The following is a 20,405-nucleotide window of genomic DNA, read 5'->3' on the forward strand; positions in this document are numbered from 1 at the left end:
CAATTGCAAATAAATTCAATTTTAAAGGATCGAATTGAAAAACAAATTGAGTAACAAAAAAAAGGATTGATTTTTCTCCTACCTACGCAATTCAACCCCCAATTCCTTAAAGAAAAAGGGGCTAAATATTTATTTATTGTTCAAATTCGGTCCCAACATCTTTAATTGTTTCAAATCAATAAAAAAATCATTTAATTTTATCAAACCAAACATCAACTGTGCGACAAATTTCTTTCGCGATATCTCATAAGTCAGGCTAACAAAACAAATCATTAAACCCAATTCTAAATAAACACAATTTTAAAAGAAAAAATTAAAGGATAAAAAAAGAAGAAGAAGAAAATATTATGAATTACTATTAACTATAAACTAAGAGGCAATAATTTTTTACCATGGATTGCATAGTGCAATCCACAAGAAAAGGCAGATGCCATTTAGTTATAGGTTTTTTTTTCTTTGTTTTTTCTTTTTAATTATTTTCTTTGTTTAATTTAGTTCGTTAATATTAAAAAAATTTCTATTAAGTTATCATACTCTTATGACATGAATCTCAGGTTTGACGGGTTAACCTGGTTTGGCGGGTTAACCCAGTTGATTCAGATTTTTTTCTTTTTCTTAATTAGTTTTTTTTCTTCCGATAGTTTTTTTTCTTTATAATTAATCTTTTTAAATTTAGTTCATTAATATTAAATTTTTTTCTATTTAGTTATCACACTCTCATGGCACAAATTCTAGGCTTGACGAGTTAACCCAATTTATTCATATTTTTTTTTATTTTTCTTCATTAGTTTTTATCTTCCAATTTCATCTTTTAATATTGTTACTATAACTAAAAGAGGTCAACATTTCACTGTGAATTGCATTATGCAAATCCGTAGTGAACGGTAGATGCCTTTTAGTTTTAATTTTTTTTCTGTTTAATTAATCTTCTTTTTTTAATTTAGTTTGTTAATATTAAATTTTTTTCTATTTAGTTATCACACTCTTATGACATGAATCTCAGGTTTGACGGGTTAACTTGGTTTGGCGGGTTAACCCAATTAATTAAGATTTTTTTTCTTTTTCTTAATTAGTTTTTTCTTTCAATTTCATCTTCTAATATCGATTTGATTGAGCATTAAACTTAAACATTATTTTGTTTTGTTTATTTTCATTAGATTATTGCGATCTCATAAGGGGATTTTATTGTATCCTTCCTCGCAAAGCACTATTCATTAGAATAGTGCTTTGCTTTGTTTTTTTTCTTTGTTTTTTCCTTTTCAATTAATCTTTTTTTTTGTTTAATTTCATTTTTAATATTAATTTTTTTTTCTATTTAGTTATCACACTTTCATGACACGACTTTACAACTAAACCCACATCTAAGACTCTTAGGCCTGGCGTTGCAGCTAAACTCACTTAAACTTTGGTCATGCAAGTTTAATATTATTATTAATATTAAAAATATTATTATTTTTATTATAATGAATATTGCTAATATAATAATTAATAAATTGGAAAAAAATATTATTAGTTATAGTTTTTTTTTGCTTTTTTTTCTTTTTAATTAATCTTTTTTTGTTTAATTTAGTTCGTTAATATTAAATTTTTTATATTTAGTTATCACGCTCTCATGACACGAATCGCAGGTTTGACGAGTTAACTTAGTTTGGCGGGTTAACCCAGTTGATTCAGATTTTTTTTTTCTAAGTATTTTTTTTCTTCTAATTTCATCTTTTAATATCAATTTGATTGAGAATTAAACTTTATGATTTATTTTGTTACTTTTCTTTAGATTATTGTGATCTCCTACGGGGATTTTACTGTATCCCTCCTCGCAAAACACTATTAATTGGAATAGTGCTTTGCTTTGTTGTATTTTTCTTTGTTTTTTCCTTTTCAATTAATATTTTTTTGTTTAATTTTATTATATAATATTAAATTTTTTATTTTGTTATCATACTTTCTTGACACGGCCTTGTAGCTAGACTCACATCCAAGGCTCTTGTACATTATTCATTGGAATGGTGTTTCGCTTTGTTGTATTTTTCTTTGTTTTTTCCTTTTCAATGAATCTTTTTTTTTGTTTAATTTCATTCTGTAATATTAATTTTTTTTTATTTAGTTATCATACTTTCATGACACGACCTTGTAGCTAGACCCACATCCAAGGCTCTTGGGTCTGGTGTTGCAACCAGACCCAAGGTTCTTGGGCCTGATGTTGCAGGCAAACCCACTTAAATTTGGGTCATACAAGTTTAATATTTTTATTAATATTAAAAATATTATTATTTGTATTATAAATATTGTTATTGATATTATAATTAATATTATAAATATTACTTTTGGGTTAGATATTGTAGCCAAAACTAAGGCTCTTAAATCTAGCTTGTAGATAAATATAATGCTCTTGAATCTTAATTTTTTTAATATTTTATATGCTAAAAAAAAATTGATCAAACGACACAGTACAGATCACCTAATTGATTGATTGATGAAATGGGTGATGGTGAATAATATTTCCCGAATCTTTTTTTCTTAATTTAATGTTAAAGGTAAAAACAAAAAAATAATACAAAATATATGGGGCACGGCATGGACCAAAGCATGTCCAGGGAAGTATAGCCATGTGCAGTTGTGCACATAGCATGAACAGTCACATCATATTAACAACGGGTTCTATGCAACATTCACATGGTCTATTGCACACCTAGGGTGTAGTTCTACTTTAAGAAAAATTATGGTTATGCCGATGTTTTATTTATTTTATTTTTTTATTTTTAAATATTTTAGTGTGTTGATGTTAAAAATAATTTTTTAAAATAAAAAAATATTATTTTAATATATTTTAAAATAAAATAATATTTTAAACAATAACAGATTATAATCGTCAACACACCACCGACAGGACAATTCTAATCCTTAATTACCAATAAAAAGACTTTGGCAATAGCTTAGCTCTCCACTTCAAGTAGTCATACACCCTACAAAGAAGATCAAGTCTCACATGGTAACAGTCAGCAAGCAGCTTGTGTATCAGCTAACCAGCTCCTATTTGACAGATAGATCACCAAAGTCTCATGTGCAGAACCCATCAAATTTACATGAACTTGATTGTCAATCATGCATGAGCCCCGTAGTTGTAAAAAACAAAGGAAAACTAAAGTTGATGTCACCTAATTATATTCTGGCGAAGCATAGAGAATTAAACATTAGGGAGTGGGTAAGATCGCTCTATCCATAGACTACTGAAAGGAAAATAATGTTATAAATCTCTAATTTTACAACCTGCAGATGCAAGACTAGATCGTATGGTGATAAGAAATCAATCAAAAATAAATAGGAGATTCATGTGGGGCCAGAAAGTAGGTGCCCGGAAGCTGAAAAATCACTCTCACAACTTATTTTAAGAGGCATGATCTTCAGCATGATTACATATTCATTACTTGTGATGACAAATCGTAGAGTTTACTTTCAAGAATTAAATGAACTGGCCTTGCTTCATATTTAAAGAGGATTGCATGGGCATTTAGCGCTCAAATTGTGTTATTTTTCTCTATGCTGTCCAAGAACATGCAATAAATTACAAGAGAATCAAAGGGTCATTAACTCTCAGAGAATAATTTATTTTCTAAGAAACAGTGGAATAATTGAATCGGTACATGATTAACCAATAAACTATTCATAAGAGAAGACTATAACACCAACGAGCCATTTCTGCTCCTTATTATATAAATGCAAGATGGCTAAAACCCGCAGTAGACACGGAAGGTTCTTATTATATTCAATTCTGCGAGTATTCATACCTTGCAAGAAGATACACGTGAGACAAATAGTAGGAAACAAAAACAAAGGGTGGGATATATGAAAGAAAAAGATTTTCCTTTTGTTTCTTTCTTCAACCTTCATCAACATTGTAATGGTGGAAAGGATTGAGTTAGTCCATAACCACAGTCCACAGATAGCAAAGCAATCTTCAACACTTGCATAATCATCAATTTTCCTATAGTAATTTACAAACTTGAGCTCGAAGAATTGCAGAAAACACAACAATCCAACATTATATGATTGATAATGCTTCCACTTTCGGCCTTGATCTTTCTGCTCTGCCTGTTCCATAAGTGAACTGCAAAACTTTCACTTTTAATCTGCTCAAGTTTTTTACGCAGCCATGTTGAATGGGCCTTACCTTCAGGCCCCTTAAAGAGACTTTTAATTCGACTCCAATTCACCGGATAAAATGCAGATGGAGGCAATACAGTGAAGTTAAACCCAGGCGTTCTATTGACTCTTGAAACAACTCTTGAAACCAGATAAGGACCGTTATGACCCCACTTGTTTCCATCGAATGTGAGTGCAAATTCTTCAATGAATTTGAAGAGTAAAGGATGCTTCTTGTCAAAAATCAACACGGCATTATTCAATCTGCTCCATTTCCCATTTTCAAGATCAATACTTTGTGCCCCTATAGCATTTCTCAATTTGGTAAGTGTCTTCAACACTATCACATCAGTGTCCATATAAATCCCACCAAACTTATACAGCAAAGCAAGCCTAAGCAAATTAGACATATTTTGACCCAAAGAAACTTCTCCAGGGCTAACATTCCCTTTCTTTAACCCTTTAAACCATTTCTCAGCATGAGTATCCTTGAATATATAATCAAAATCAGGCTTAATTGCAATCAATTTAAACCCTTTGTCAAGAAATGGCTTTAAAACAAGACTCCCACTTTCAGCCTCCATGGAATTGGAAACAATAACCAAACAAGCATATGGATGGGACTTGAACAAGCTCTCAATAGCAAACAACTCTCTATCACCAAATGGCTTCAAAGAAGAAATCCATGTCATAAAGAACCTAACCTTACAACCACGATTCCCAAGGAAGTCTCTTATTCTTGTCGAAAACTGTTTTGAATTGTCTCCAGAACTCAGCATTCTCTTCACAGCTTTGTATCCATGAGCCTTCTTTGGCTTCAAAACCACAGAATGATTAATTGGTGTCACTGAAATGGCTGGATTTTGCAAGAGAGGCAAAAGGGTCTTTAAAATAACTGATGGTGTGTCTTCTTTAACTGCATACATCACTGAAGATGGGAGCTTTTTAAGTGAATTTCCAGCAAGATTGGCCTTGGAGAAATTGGCGGGTTCTGGCTGAGGTTTGGAGGGAAAGGGAAGGTGAACGTAGAAAACAGCGAAACCATTGTACAAAAGTAGGAGAAAGAATATAAGAGCAAGGAGTGAAGTTGGTAAGCAAATGAGAGAGGCAAAGATTGATCTTTTTATGTTTTGCAACTGTTTAACACAGACAAAACAATTCTGTTTAAGCTTGGTGATCTGGTGGTACATGGTGTTTATTAGTAGCTAAAATGTGGCTTTGGGTTTTGGTTCTGGTTCTGGTTCATTTATGAGTCAATAAGAGCCTGAGAGTTGCAGAGAGAGAGAGAGTGAGAGAGAATAAATTTTAATGGAGGCGGCAAAAAATCAATCAAAGAAATATTTTTCGTGTTGTGTGCTTTGGCATTGGGAACCAAAAAGATAGTCTAGAGGAAGTGGGAGTGGCCAGTTCACTTCACTGACAAAAGTGAAGAGAGAGAGGGAGAGATATGCAAGCTTCTCTTTGCTTCGGTTTGGTTTATGAACTTGAAAGTTGACTCCCATTTTGAAACAGGATCATTGTTTATATATATATATATATTGCGGTTAAATTATATTTTTAAAACCTTTTGATTTTGTTTTAGTTTCTAAATTGGTTTTTTCATGGTTTTAAATTGTTTTGATATATTGATGTCAATAATAAATTTAAAAAAATAAAAAATATTATTTTAATATATTTTCAAACAAAAAACATTTTAAAAAAACAAACTCTATCACTTTCTAATATGCACTCTTGGTATTTTTTAAAAGTATTTTTGTTTGAAAATGTATCAAATTGATTTATTTTAGTATTTTTTGATGATTTTGATGTATTGATGTCAAAAATTACAAAAAAATTTAAAAATATCATTTTAATTTATTTTTAAATAAAAAAATTATTTTAAAAAATACTTTTCACTGTAATCTCAAACACAAACTCACTACCAATCCTATTTTAACTTTTTGAAGTATTAAAATAGATAATACTTATTTATTATATAATATGTATGGAAAGTTAACTTTAATACACACACACTTCCTGGATTTATGACCGTACCGAAACGATCTTTTCAATTAAAATTGTGATTGCGTTCCCTAATCTTGTAATATCTTACATGTTTTTCATTCAATCTTCTTGCCCTTTCATGAGATTTTATTTCTTAAAAAGATAAATAACTATATTAATATAAAAATTTAAATTTTTAAATAATATTTAAAAATATAATTTATATTATTCTTTAATATAAAAATAATAAGATTTAAATTCGATCAACAAGATTTTAATATTATATACATTATCAACCAAAAATCTTAAGTTTTTAAATAAAAAACTAAAATATAATTTATATCATTCTATAATAAGATTTACCGCTGAAATCTTCAACTTTTAAAAATAAAAATAAAAAGAATTCTTAGATTATAATATAAGGATTTAGTTGGAAATTAAATCTTGGATTATAATACAAGGATTTTGTTCGCAAAATTAAGCTTCTGTAAAATTATATTTAGATTTTCTTAAGAGATTCAAAATTCAGCTGTAATCAATCAAAGCCTGGAATGCCTCCAAATTAAACATAGAAGTTGTTCTTCAAACTATTTTGTTATTTTTTCAATTTTTTTATTTGTTTAGGAACTTTATTATTTTTCATTTATTTTTTTTTAAGTTAGTTTTTTTTAATATATATATTTATTTTTTAGCATCCTTCTTAAACTCTAAGTTCCTAGATTCACATTTTAAAGTATATTTAATGTAACCTCGTCGTCTCTTTAAAAACCATATGTAATGGGTAGTAGGTGGACTATTTTTAATTTTTTATAACCAGATAATACTAACTAATCAAGTATAGGCACAGGAAAAATATTATTTTTTTATATTTATTAATACTAGATTATATAATTTTATTTTATTTTGCATTTTGATCCTTTTTCATTCTTTAATTATTAATTTTTTTTAATTTAGTTTTTATATGATATGTTTATAAAGATTTAGAATTGATAATTTATTTTAATTTATCTTTTATATGGTTATTGCAGTATACAAAAATATCAAGTTGATATCATAAAAATATCTTTATATTACGATATAATTTATTTTAAAAAAAATAATTAAATAAAAAATATTTTTAAAAAAATTAAGTTATTAAATTTTTTAAAATCAATGACTCAATTTAAAGTTTGATGCAAGCAAGACGGATAAAACTAGTTTACTGTGCAGGAAAAAGAGAAGCTTTTAAGAGAAAGCAAGCACTCCTAATCGGCTGTTGCAAGCTCAGGGCGAGGGATGACGCTCAATTTTACTGTCGAGTAGGTTTTTTTTAATTGAATTTGATTATATAATTTTTTATTTTTTTATTATATAGTTAAAAAATAATTTTAAAAAATATATTATTAATTTTTAGAAAATTCATGGGCTTGTCGACGGGTTTGATGAGTTTAATTTGTTTTTTAATTTTATTGTTTTTATTTTATCATTCGATATTGAGCTGAATTAAATTTCATAATTTATTTTATTTTACTTTGTATGAGATTATTATAGTCTTAAAAAAAAATCTTATTATTAGTTTGATACTCGATTTTGCGATCGTTTATTTTTATCATCATACAGTTCAATAAAAAACAGTTTAGAAGAAAACAAGTTATTAATCATAATAGAGTCCATTACCTGGTTTGTGGGTTTGACATGTTGACCCAGGTTACTCGATTCATAAGTTTAGCGAGTTTACCCATCAAACCTGTATATATATATATATATTTTGATCCTATAATTTTTCTAATTGTTTTAATTTTATTTTACTCTTCTTCAATATTGGATTGGATGGGAAAAGAAATTCATGGTTTTTTTTTTTTTACTTTCTATAGGATATCATGATCTCAAATAACCATTTTTTTTTTTAGTGCTAGATTTTACAAGCATCTAATTTTATTATAAGTTTAAATAAAAATAATTTATAAAAATAACAAAGTTATTAAATTCATGACTCGTGTTGTAGGGTGACCGAGATCGATCCAATATGATATTGTCTCAATATTAAAAAAAATATTATCTTAATTTTTTTTTAAAAGCTATGTCATGTTCTTACCTCTCATTCAAGTTGTTTTTGGATCCATTAAATTGAATGATTCATTTTGGATCAGCTCCCATGCAGTTTACTTTGAAACTTGAGGTAGACAAGAAGTCGAGTTTGCAGGTTTCAAGATCGAATCGATTGATTGGATTTAATAATACTACTAAAAAAATCTCTATACTCTTAATATTTTTTAAAAATTAATAATAATAATAATAATAATAATAATTCGACCCCAAACAATGCGCTGGAGAATACACTAACGCACCATCTGTAACAAGACATGATCTCGTTATCATACAATTAATGTTCCACGTTATCTAGATGGAGCTTATTTTGGCTGTTCCATTTCTTAATCAGTTGTCAGCACATTACAGCTAATTCCTCAAAATTGTTTATGCAGGGCAGATTCCAATCCTGAGCTTAGCTGCCATGCCATGCCATGCCAAGCTCTACTGAGCCAAGCCTCAGAAATTCTAGTACTGATATTCCTTCAAGTTAAACAGAGCAAAAAAGACGTTTCTTTTTCCTGTATTCTTTTTGTTTTTTGGATGGTATACTTAAGAGTATAGTACTGTATTCATGGACATGCAGTATAAAACATAGTTTTAAACCTTTCATGCCCAGATAGATTGATTCAAGAAATTCAAGATTTGAAACCTGATTTGAATTATATATAATTAATTCACATGATCAAGTTTTTTTTATATTTGATTGACTTGGACAAATTTAATTTAAATTTAATATCAATTGAAAAATAAAAAAATAAAAACCTGCTATTTTAATAAAATAAAAAAAACGGTTGACTCGAACTGGTGCAGTAATTTGGTGATGCAAGTCTTTTAAAAGGTCAGTTCCAGATCGAAAATGACAATTAATTATGGCAGGAGGCATTATCTCATCGTTCAGTATACTCTCTCGGAGATTCAACAATCACTAGTTTTTTTGGTTTTGCCAACTATATATGATAATTACCACGGTACCGTAATTATAACTTATTTTTTTATCCGACAAATTAAAAACTTATATATATATATATATATATATATATATATAGTCACGCACTAGGTGGGGTGGTTTTACTGTAGTTGAGCACTGTTTACAAACTCATGTGGATTTATTGTTTATTTTCTAATAATTCATTTTGGTATTTAAAGTTTTATTTTATGTTATTTAATTCTAATTGGACTTATGATTTCTTAGTCAATGATGAAATGAAATTGAAAGAAAAGGGCCCAAAATTAAAAAGGCACTAGAAAAGGGTGGCGTGCTAGAGATTATATGAAAAATAAACTTAGGTTCTTGATCTTTAAAAATGACACAATTAAGACATTTTAGGTTCCTTTATTTAAAAAAAAAACACTTTTGATACACATGTTTATTTATGTTATTTTTTAGTTTCTGGTTAGAGAGAGAAGAAAGAAAGGGATTACTGGATTCCGATGATGAGAGAAAAAGTCATCTTTCACCCCAATTCCAGCCACCAAAATGAGTTTATTGGTGTCCACAAGTTCCTCAGTCATGGTGATTGTTTGAAGCTTCAATGTTGCATGAAAAACCAGATTGAAGTCGAGAAAGTCAAAACTAACTCAGTTTGATTTCAAGTAGTTGGGCTATTTTTTGAGTATTTGGAGTTGATGGAATGATTTGTTAGTGTTTAAAGGGTGTTGATGACGTGTTTTTGAGTTGAAATAACTTAAAAATTTGTTTTTTTTTTTCCGCCAAAAGAGTTGCTGCCCTGATTGGTGGCCAAAATATGGGCTTGTAGATGACATGTCGACTGCCTTGATAGGCGGCACGTGACATGCTTATTTCTTTTTCAAAAAAATAGAGGCGTCTTCCACCTTCTTATGAAATTTTGAAAAAAAAAAACCAAGGCTAGGCCCGTAACCCTGGGCTTGAAGGCCCACCAACACTCCTAGGCTCTTCATTCCAGTAGTCAGGCGCGCCTAGTCTAGATCTTTTTGGCCTTTTTTTTTCTCTTTTTAGGTCGAGTAAAAATTTAAGGGAAAATGAATCTAGTTGAGTTCATGCTCCAAGTCACAGGTTTGATGAGTTAAACCACAACACCCAAGCTATTTTTTTTTTCTAATATTTCTTTTTTTAACTAATATATTTTTTAATATGTATTTTTTAAAATAATTTTTAAATTTATGTTTCAATTAATATCTCTCATTGTGATTTGTTTTTGTTTATTTAGCATTTTTGGATACACAATGTTTTTTTTATGGTGTTGTGCGTATTTAATTTTTGAAAAGATTATTCTACATTATCTATAATTTTTCTTTTATCTTTTGTATACAAGAAATTTATTTAGATAATATTTTTAATATGTGCAATCTTGCATGATATTTTTCACACTTTTATTTTATTTAATCAATTTAATATGAGTGTCTATTTTTAATATCAAATCAATTTAAACAAATTCAGTACACACAATTGCGTAAATGTCCTGTCTTGCAAGATTAATTATCTTGATCTATACATGTTTCTTGATTTGTCCAGTTTTATTTTTAGTTATCGTTAATAATTTTTTTTTTTATGTTTATTAATATACATAGTTCTCAATTTATTTGATTACATGTATGCATGAGCTTTTTAATTTAATACTTAAAAAAAATTTACGTACAAAAATACATCGAAAAAGACTGCATATACAATTTTTTTATATAAAAAAATATCCAGTCCGCGGCGGAGCACAGGTTAAATAGCTAGTATAAGTTAAAGCTGAAGGCAAATCTTTGCCCTTCTAAAAAAACCAATAGCCTTTGCGTCAATGGTATTTTAGTCTTTTTACACAATACATCAATCATTAAAGATTTGTGCGGGGGAGAAATTTTCACCTTTTTTAACTATAGTTGAATGACCGAATTACCCTTCATGTCAAAATTTCTAAAACAAGGTAAGAGGGGTATTTTGGTCTTTTTATTTTTAAAAATACAGTAGATCTACAATTTTGCCTCAAGAATAAAAAAAAAATTAAGCCATACGTGGAGTGACATTTCTATCTTTTCACATAGTTTGTGGTAAATTCCAGGAGTATCGGGGTACTTTCATCTTTTTAGTTTCATGAATTATTTTTTAATATAAAAAATTGTTGTCATGTGTAGTGTACTTGTCCATGCACTTTGGACAGCGCATGCAGTGCCTCCTGTTGGCTGAAATTATCCTTTTGTCATATCATTGGATGTGTCGCTACGTCCTTTTCTTGGTGGCGCAACACGTGACGGCAGAGGTGGAGTGATTTATTGCTTGTGGGCCTTTCATATTTTTTTTTCTTTTCTCTTTCCTCCCCTAAAAATTGTAGACTGATCCTTTTTTGTTTTAACATTTCAACTTTAGTTTTTATTCTTTTGATTTCTAATTTTTGTTCCTGACCCTTTTTATAAAAAAAATATTTGTTTTCAATTTCGTCATTCAATCCCAATTTATCATATATATATATATATATATATATATATATATATATATATATATATATATATATATATATATATATAATTTGGTCCTTATTCTTTTAATTTATAATTTTTTCCCTTGACCATTTTATAGAAGTTTTATTAATTTTTAATTTCATCATTCAATCCAAATTTATGGTATATTATTTTTTACAATTTGATCCTAATTCTTTTGATTTTTTTATCCTTTTGTTAATGTTATTAGTCTTTTCAATTTAACCATCAAATCAAAAATTTATTTTTCCCTCTAATTTATTTTTATTTTGATTTTAACCCTTATTCTTTTAATTGTTATTTTTTTTATTTTGAATCTTCTAGAGTGATTTTTTTTTCTTTTTGTCAGCATTTTATTTCTTAGGGATTGAGTTTTGCAATTTTTCCATGCATGGTATTTTCGATCTGATGACTTAGGTCACAAGTTAGAAAAGTTATCAGGGATTGACATCTTTTTTTTGGCTGATTTTCTTTTCCAATTTCTTCTTGACATTTTTTAATAAAAAAATAGCTTTGTGATTTTTTTTAATTCCTTTTCTATTATGTTATCCTGACTTCCTGATATAGGACATGAGTTTAAGAGGTTAATCTAAACTAACTCGCTCTTAATTCCTAGATTACATATCTATCATGCTAGTTTAGGTTCACTTACATTGTTTTTTTTTTCTTTTTTAATTTTATTTCATCATTTCATATTTAATTATTTGAAAATTGAACATATTTTTTTTTCACTCTTGGATAAAGTTTTTCCCAAGTTTTACTTTTTTAATTGCTCAGGATTATAATGTTATTGAATTTTTCTTCTTTCTTTAGAAGGCGCCAGCTACGTAGTTTATTCGATTATCGGAAGAGAAATATCTAGTACAAGGATTCCCTCAGATCAGGAGGGACACCCTGACTTTCAGACCGATAATGTTGATTGCCGCTGGGACAGCAATGCTTGAGCTTTAATGGACTAATTACATGGACGAAGAAAAGAGAGAATCTATTTAAGAAAGCAAAATTATGAAAAAAGAAAGAACAAAAAGAAAATACCATGCACGTCGTCACAGTAAATTAAAAATTTTCAATATATTTTACTTAGTAATCAGTATAATCTAATACAAGTTAAAAAGAGGGATATTTTGATAAAATTAAATATTTCAACAAAGTTAATATTTTTATATATAGTTATGAATAAATAAGGGAAGGGTGCTCGAGATGGTTTGACCATGCCCAACGTAGAACACCGGAGGCTAGATCGGAGAAGTTAGAAGTTGACAATGATAGAGACAGAGAAGTAACCTACATTATCGTGGATGGAAGTGATATCAACGTATTTAAAATCTTTTGATGTTGAGATGGATTTGGTGTATTATTGCATGGAATGACGTAAAAGGATCCATATAGCTTACCCCACCCAATTAGGGATCGAGGCTTGGTAGCTTGGTGCCAAAGTTCTCTTCCTCCTCTATTCACCCTCTTGTTCTTTCTTTATTGCTTTAATATGCTGCTGCCACAGTGCTGCGAGCTAGCGATGCAATCCTTTTCTTCTAAAACAAATACTGTAAAACCTCAATTCAGCTGACCCCTAACCAGGAATGTTTTGTGGGACATTAATAAAAAAAATTTCCAAAATCAGTATCACTGTTTTTTCTTGAGCACCACAGATTAAAATTCTCAAGACGCTGCAAGTCTTGTAAAAGTTCTCAAATAACCTTTCACAAACCGTTATTCTCAGAATACAATCATTTGGGAGAAGAGTCCTAACCATTTTAGCTGTATATATGATTTCAATTCCAAACAGCTCTATAGAATAGCCTTCTTTGAAATCCGGTAGCGACTAGCAACTTGTCTTCGCCATTCATGAATTGGAACCTACAGATCAGACCGGGAAAATAATTTCCATATTAATTTGAATTTGTGATGTCATTGAGAATGAATAGACACCAAGAATTTGGCCACACATCAGGATGAGATAAAAGAAAGAAAAGAATAAATCTTACTGCAGGGAAGCCACCATAATCCCCAGGCTCTCTAATGTCTTTGGTCACACAGCTATTAGCAGCAAGCCGGACCTGCAACTCAACCAAATCAGATATCCCATGACAAACACCATAATTTATATCAGTTACAGTAGCTCATCCAAGGCCAGGCCTGTATCTCAGCCATTACATGCAATTCAATCTAATGATCTATGCATAGTCTAATGGAGATCGTGATAGTACTATGTGACAGACAGATACAAGTTTGCAGAAAAAAGATCTGTCTGAAAATATTTCAGAGGCCCTAGATGAAGAGAGTTGAATGCAAATTGGAGGCTTGAGACTCATAAGAAATTTACAGCTTGTCCTTGTAACTACACAAAGAAAGTAGCAATTCTTTGCATGATTCAGCTTTTCATGGATTACAAGTGTCGATGTGTCAATCACCCAATGAAAGAATCAACTCACTGTTTCTCAAGACCAAATACATGATTTAATACCTTCGATGCAATAGATACATGATCACGAACTGCAACCCTTCCTCCTAAAGTGACGTAGTCTCCCATGCTAAACAAGAACAAGCAAGACAAAGATGTAAACAACGAATGCCTTCTAAACCTACCCAATCATCTACCGGAAACTTGAATTACTTCAAAAGAAACAGCATCATATACATGTTCTTCAGAAGCAACTTACGTCACTGAGCCTGCAATCCCAACCTGTCCACAAAGCATGCAACCCTTTCCTATAACCACATTATGACCAATCTGCAAAGCCAGGTAGAAAGGCAATTAGATACCACTAAATGAGAATATCATCTGGCCAAAATGGAAGAGAAGAAAAACTCACTTGGACTAAATTATCTAACTTTGAATGATCCCCAATAACTGTGTCTCTCCAACTGCACATAACCAAATGGGTGGTGTACTTAGTCATCTAGTTTGGACAGGTTCCAAATTCAAGCCCGTTTACTATTAAACATACATAAATATGAGTAAAAAACTAGTCCCAACAGCCATCACACCTTCCCCTGTCAATGCATGTATTTGCCCCAATCTCCACATGATCTCCTATGATAGCATTCAGCAGCTGAAAAATAAAATAGGACAGTTCAGTTGCTGATCCAGAACTGAACAAGACATAAAAAAAAGTGTAAATGGCATAGTGTGAGCCGCTAGGAGTGATATTATGAATTTTCACTTTCACTGATTATGATGCTCCATAATTCAAATGTTAAAGCAATACACAAGAAAAGAATGCCCAGATTCATAAAGCACATATAAATAATCGATGGATGTCTAAAATGTGAGAGTCCATACACAGGGATCAGGGGTGGTGTGTGCGTGTGTGCTCTTTCACATATACAGAGAGGAGGGGAGAGAGAGAGAAACAACAAAATCGATTGAAATGGTCCTCAAAAACTATTAAATATCACCAACTTGAGGCTTCTTCATCATGTTGCCTTTGTCATCCACAAAAAACCCAAATCCTGTAGGTCAAAAACATATGATTTAGTGATCAATATTTCACCAACAAATCCCAGGTCCATGTATGAGGTGCATTGGGTAGAAGCAGAGATAATGGAAGTTTAGAAACATGTAGCAAGCATCAATTAGCACAAAATGTCGAAATGTTAACATAGAAAAGAATGTATATTTAAGTGGTCAAATGCATTGCTCTTCCTAACACATGTAGTTAATCATAAATCAGTTCGATATATATAACTATCGACAATACGTATAGAGGGTAACGTGCTAAGAAGTAAGACCTTAAAAGTTATAAAAATTGTTGTTAATGAAAAAAAGCAGGTAATGTTTAACTCTAAATTTAAAAATAACTAAGCCTTACCATCTTGACCAATGCATACTCCATGGTGAACTACACACGAATCCCCTATCCTACAATTACTGAGGCCAACATTATACCTGATAAAAAAATAGAATTACTATATATATATAAAACCAACAATATTAATCGCATAATAAAAATTCCACGAAGACCTTTTTTTGCATAAAGAAAGTGCATTATACCCTATCTTTGTAGAGTGACCAATAGTAACTTCAGGTCCTACAACAGTTCCTGATCCCACATGAACATTAGTGCCCAGCACAGCTTTTGAATGAACTACTGCGCCAATTTCAATTAACACTGTTGGGTCGATGCAAGCTGATTTGTGGAAAGTTCCACCTCCATTGTTCCATTTTGAATATTCTTCATAAGAACAGAAAAGCAAGAATCGGTTAGTAAATGTCTTGTGCCATACATTTTAACAAACAGGTTGTATGCAAGAAAATTTGGACTTGAGATGAATCAGCATTATCTGGTTTAAGAATGTTTATAGGCATACCAATTTGATTAATGGAGGATGCTGAGTAACTTGAGACACCAGAGTGTTTGATTGGTCTCTTTAAGGAAATGAGACGGGATAATCTTTTGGCAGAGATTGCCATCATACGCTACTAGCAGTGTAGTTTTGAACTCGGAAAAGAACAGCCAGTGGACAAACTGGCAAAGTCTCTTCGTGCTAGTATTTAAAAAGAGTCTTACAATCACACTCCTGGCCACTTGCAAATTAGCATTTGAGCAAACTGTACACATATCCCAAACTTCGGGTCAAAGTTATTAAGCAAATTGGTGAAGAACTAGGTCACATGTTAAGCAAATTGATATAAATTAATTCAAAAACATATTATTTCAATAATTTTTTTAAAAAACTTTGAAGAATTTTTTTTAAAAATTTAAACTGAATTTTAACTAAATTATTCAGAATTAACTTATCAAATCAATCATATCAACTTCAGTTTAATTTTTTTTTAAATTTAAGTGATCAGCGGGCCACTAAGTTGACCCATCGCATGACTTTAATTTAATAACATTATTTGTTTTTTTTTTTTTTTTTTGCGCGCGCATACAAGGAAACACCTTAAAAGATTCTTTTTTTTCTTTGTTAATTTGCCTCGTCTAATAATAATTATGGTTAAATAGACTACTAGAAAAGATTAAATCGCATCTTTCAAAAAGACAAGTACTTAAATGAACTTTGGTGTTGGTCACCACTGGCTGACCTGATGGTGGCAAGGGAGGCCAATAATAGAAGTTTAATTTAGTCACTATATTTCTAGACAAATGCAACTCAGTCCCTTTATAATCTATGGGAATTATTGACCGTCGCAAATTGAACAGCATTTTGTGGATGGAAAAGAAACGGATCAAAGGGGGTTTTGGCATATCCACACCATTCTTGCAATATCTGAAAACTAGCACACGCCCCTACCAGATGAGATCGGTGGAGGCAAGGACGGAGCTAGGAAATCTCTGAAGGGGGCCAAGATTATTATTATTATTTTTTAAGTAAAGTCCAAATTAAATTTTATTAGTTTTGGCTTTTAAATTTTAAATTTTTAAGAGGGGCTAGGAGTTTTAAGGTGGAGGAGGGCTTTGTAAACTCATTGGGTGCCAATTAGTTAGGGTGCCTGACTTAATTTGTTTTTTTGAATATGAATGAAAATCACATAAAATCATATTACAAGATAAAATCTTTAAATAAAACAAAAAATCATAAAATATAAAGTCCAAAATACAAAACCACAAATATGTTAGACCTGGAAATATTCCACCACTACCGAAAGGAGACAAATGTTTATCTCAGGGAAATAGCAAGTAAATTTTCTGCCAGCAAAATCTGAATTTCATTGATCTTGATGTCTCATACACTAACATTCAGAAAATCTTGCATTAGAGCCATCAAAAGTACACAACACGAGGCCAATCACTGCTACTAATGATTCTGAAGTAAAAGCAAGCAAATGTGTGTTTGTCAAATCATTGGTCTCACAATTAAGCTAATAGCAATAAGCTGCTTACTAACACTTGACAGATTTGTTGAAAACCGTGAACCCGAGGAGGTTAATAAATAGATACTGCTTGGTGCACCGTTGCATTTCAGAGAAGGCCTCTTCTTCTCTTGTAGTCACCAACCGTCAAGGTCAGTGCGTGTCTTCTCCCATCATTCTCAGGGACTCGGCATCCAACAGTTGCTTCAATCCTCTGTTTCCTAGCCATGAACCCTGCCTGAGCGCCCTGAGGTCCTCCAAACTCCTGCAGTGCAATAAGTGAGATTTCAAGCTCAAAGCTGTGCATTGTATTTGACTCAGTGCCTTGATCCACAGGAGCACTGGTATCAACCAACTTCCCAGCATCAGCTGCCGCTTCCAAGGCAGCTTCTGTAGCAGCCACACCAGCCTCTGACATCACCCCTGCTACAACTTGATTACTAGCTGCAACTGCCACTGTCTCATTTGCCTCGCTAATTTTAGTTGCAACAGGATCATCTGCTTCAGCAGGTTTTGAAACATAATAATTCCTTGACCTAGTCCATCTCCTTGAAAATGGATCATACCCAGCTTCCCCGGCTTTTAGACCTGTATTTACTGGCTTCATTTCGGATGCATTTCTAAAATTCTCAACTCTGTTCTTTCTGTTCATTTCTGCCAACCTAATAGCCTTAGCATCTTTCACCTTAGCGTGCCGAGATGCCTCCAGTTCCTCAATTCTTGCATTGATCCTCTCTACCTCTGCCTCGTCATGCTTGCTCTGTGCAATTTCCAACTCCCTCCTCAACCTGTCCTTCTCAGCAGCGACATTTAATGGTCTCGACGAGGCAGATTTTTTCTCCTGCAACATCTGCTTCACAGTGGCTGCCGAGTACACAAAAGTGTTTGATTTTCTTATGGCCTCCTTCTTTTCCAAGATATCCTGTTTGCTTGGCAACCTGCCACCACCACACTCCACCTCTCTAACCCATTGTTTATACTCTTCCTCAGTTGGTCCAGAATCTGAAACCATAGCCATCTGCCACCTGGCAGCAGAGGTGTCAGCACCCCAAGTAACATTCAAATACTTATAAGTTGATTTGTTCTCCAGCTTGTATGGCTTGTCAGGTTCAGCAGCATCAACATTCCGGACCATGCAGAGCCTGTACACGGGCCCAGACTTCGACCTACCTATCCCAACCCTCACGAAACAACCAATAATCAATTCTTCAAACCAAGGCTCCATAAACCATTTCGCAAGTTTGGTTCTCCGAATGGTAATTTCTTTTATATCTTCATAAGTTGGTCCCTTGGACCCGGGTTCCACATCCTCATCACTGTCTGCCATTCCACCATCACCTGTTGACCCTTCATCCTCACTGTGAGATCTACTTCCACTCTCACTACTGGAGCTACTCAGACTTGCTGAAGTGAAATTATTCTTCTTGACTTGTGAAAAACCCCGGCTGCCAGCGGATCCTCTAGACACATCCCTCAACTTGCGATGAGCCTCAGGATCCTGCTGCTTTAAACGTTTTGCTCTCAATTCATTCAATGCATCATCTTTAGCAGCTGCCCTGTCAGCAGACCTAGCTGATGAACGCACTCCACGAGACGATGGAAGAGGCGGAGTCTCTTTTCTAGATCGGGTTGGCTTATCATTATCCCTTTTCAATCTAATCTTCTCAGTCAAATGCTTATCCCCTTTCTTGTCTGCTCGATCCGCCAATATCAACTCCCTGTCAAGTTCACTCATTTGAGCAAGCTTCTTCCTATCATCCTCATCTTTGTAAAGATCATCACCAATATCAGATTCATCACTACTTCCACCCTCACGATCCGAACCACCACCATCATAATCACCTTCATCCTGACTACCCTCCTCCCCATCCCTCTCGTTAGTCTCCAATCTCTTCTTCAAAGGCACTTGAGACCCTGATGGCTTCCTATTCGCATACCCGCGATCATCATCAGAATCATCATCTCTAGAATCACTTCCACCATCAGAATATGAACCCTCGCGTTTTCGCCTCCTGGAAGGCAGTATCGAATTCCTGTTTCTTCCTGATTTCCCAGTCCTTCCCGCTGCCTCAAGCAGCAAATTTTCTAAATCAGCCATTGTCCTCCCAATACACTACACAGACTTCTAGTAACACCTGAACAAGTCTCCAAGTGTTAATCCAACAAGTTAACCAATCAAATAGAGAAAAGCAAGCAGCAGAACAACATCATTTGGTTATCAAAAGAAAATCTTCTTAGCTCTCTCAATCATAAAAACGCAACCATGCAAAAAAAATCCAAGTTTTTGCTTTTTCATAATTTTCATTCACGGGGTTATAATTTCCACTATAATATTTATTAACCCAGTAAAGAAAAAAAGACCCAAATTAATCCCACAGCTGATTGAAACCCCAAGATCATAAAAAAATCTCTTCTCTTTTTTTGTGAAACCCTAGAATTCAAACACAGCGCAAGATTAAGCAAATCCAAGTCATGAGAAGGAGGCAAGAAAGTTAAGTTGTGTAAGGGCTTGGAGAGGCGACAGAGAGAGAGTGCCTACCAGGTGAAATTTCTAAGGCAGGGTCGAGCTAAAGACTGAATCTTTGCAATCCAGATGATGCGTGCAGAGAGAAACCGAGAATAGCAGTTCGATTTTTTTTTTTTCAATGAAATAATCAGGGTGTTTTTCTAGACTAATTTTTGGTATATATAAAATCAATCCTCTGCGTTAAAGTTAATATCAAATCACTACAAAAAGTTTAGAATATTATGATTTAACCACCAAAAAAGGATGATGGTATATAATTTATTTGTTTTTGTGTTCAAAAAATATTTTTAAAAATATTTTTTATATGTTAATGTTAAAAATAAATTTTAGAAAATAATAATAAAATATTATTTTAATATATTAAAAAAAACATTTTTAAAAAAATACAATTATATTCTCAAACACTATTATGACTATTTTTTTTTATAAAAACAAAAGGAAATAAGG

At 32.0% G+C, this 20,405-nt stretch overlaps 3 protein-coding genes across 8 annotated transcripts; all 3 read right to left on the reverse strand.

The window, feature by feature from the left end:
* Nucleotides 1–3,677: 3,677 nt before the first annotated feature.
* LOC7494355 (uncharacterized protein At4g19900) lies at nucleotides 3,678–5,628 on the reverse strand. Its single transcript, XM_002305647.4, has one exon. It carries the CDS (start codon nucleotides 5,328–5,330, stop codon nucleotides 3,993–3,995), a length of 1,338 nt encoding a protein of 445 aa, XP_002305683.3. The 5' UTR covers nucleotides 5,331–5,628; the 3' UTR covers nucleotides 3,678–3,992.
* Nucleotides 5,629–12,680: 7,052 nt separating this feature from the next.
* Nucleotides 12,681–16,269, reverse strand: LOC7490815 (probable UDP-3-O-acylglucosamine N-acyltransferase 2, mitochondrial). 6 transcript variants are annotated; one of them, XR_002981298.2, is made up of 12 exons: nucleotides 15,946–16,252; nucleotides 15,629–15,809; nucleotides 15,447–15,523; nucleotides 15,038–15,087; nucleotides 14,623–14,687; nucleotides 14,448–14,499; nucleotides 14,295–14,365; nucleotides 14,099–14,165; nucleotides 13,620–13,691; nucleotides 13,385–13,491; nucleotides 13,029–13,178; nucleotides 12,681–12,918 (listed from the first exon to the last, which is right to left on the reverse strand). XR_002981298.2 is itself a non-coding variant. In XM_024599072.2 (11 exons), the coding sequence occupies exons 1-10, from the start codon at nucleotides 16,049–16,051 to the stop codon at nucleotides 13,423–13,425; spliced, it is 810 nt and encodes a 269-aa protein (XP_024454840.1). In that variant the 5' UTR covers nucleotides 16,052–16,269; the 3' UTR covers nucleotides 12,681–13,204; nucleotides 13,385–13,422. The 6 variants fall into 6 exon arrangements, 5 of the variants coding, with proteins under 5 accessions (XP_024454840.1, XP_052307926.1, XP_024454841.1 ...); XM_024599072.2 differs by having other exon boundaries at nucleotides 12,681–13,204; nucleotides 15,946–16,269; XM_052451966.1 differs by having other exon boundaries at nucleotides 12,681–13,163; nucleotides 15,946–16,253.
* A 994-nt stretch (nucleotides 16,270–17,263) lies between these two features.
* On the reverse strand, nucleotides 17,264–20,127 carry LOC7490816 (protein RTF1 homolog). The gene is made up of 2 exons (XM_002305649.3): nucleotides 19,971–20,127; nucleotides 17,264–19,566 (listed from the first exon to the last, which is right to left on the reverse strand). Exon 2 carries the CDS (start codon nucleotides 19,527–19,529, stop codon nucleotides 17,541–17,543), a length of 1,989 nt encoding a protein of 662 aa, XP_002305685.1. The 5' UTR covers nucleotides 19,530–19,566; nucleotides 19,971–20,127; the 3' UTR covers nucleotides 17,264–17,540.
* Nucleotides 20,128–20,405: the final 278 nt, after the last annotated feature.

Source organism: Populus trichocarpa, chromosome 4, assembly GCF_000002775.5.
Source record: "Populus trichocarpa isolate Nisqually-1 chromosome 4, P.trichocarpa_v4.1, whole genome shotgun sequence".
Lineage (NCBI taxonomy): Eukaryota > Viridiplantae > Streptophyta > Magnoliopsida > Malpighiales > Salicaceae > Populus > Populus trichocarpa.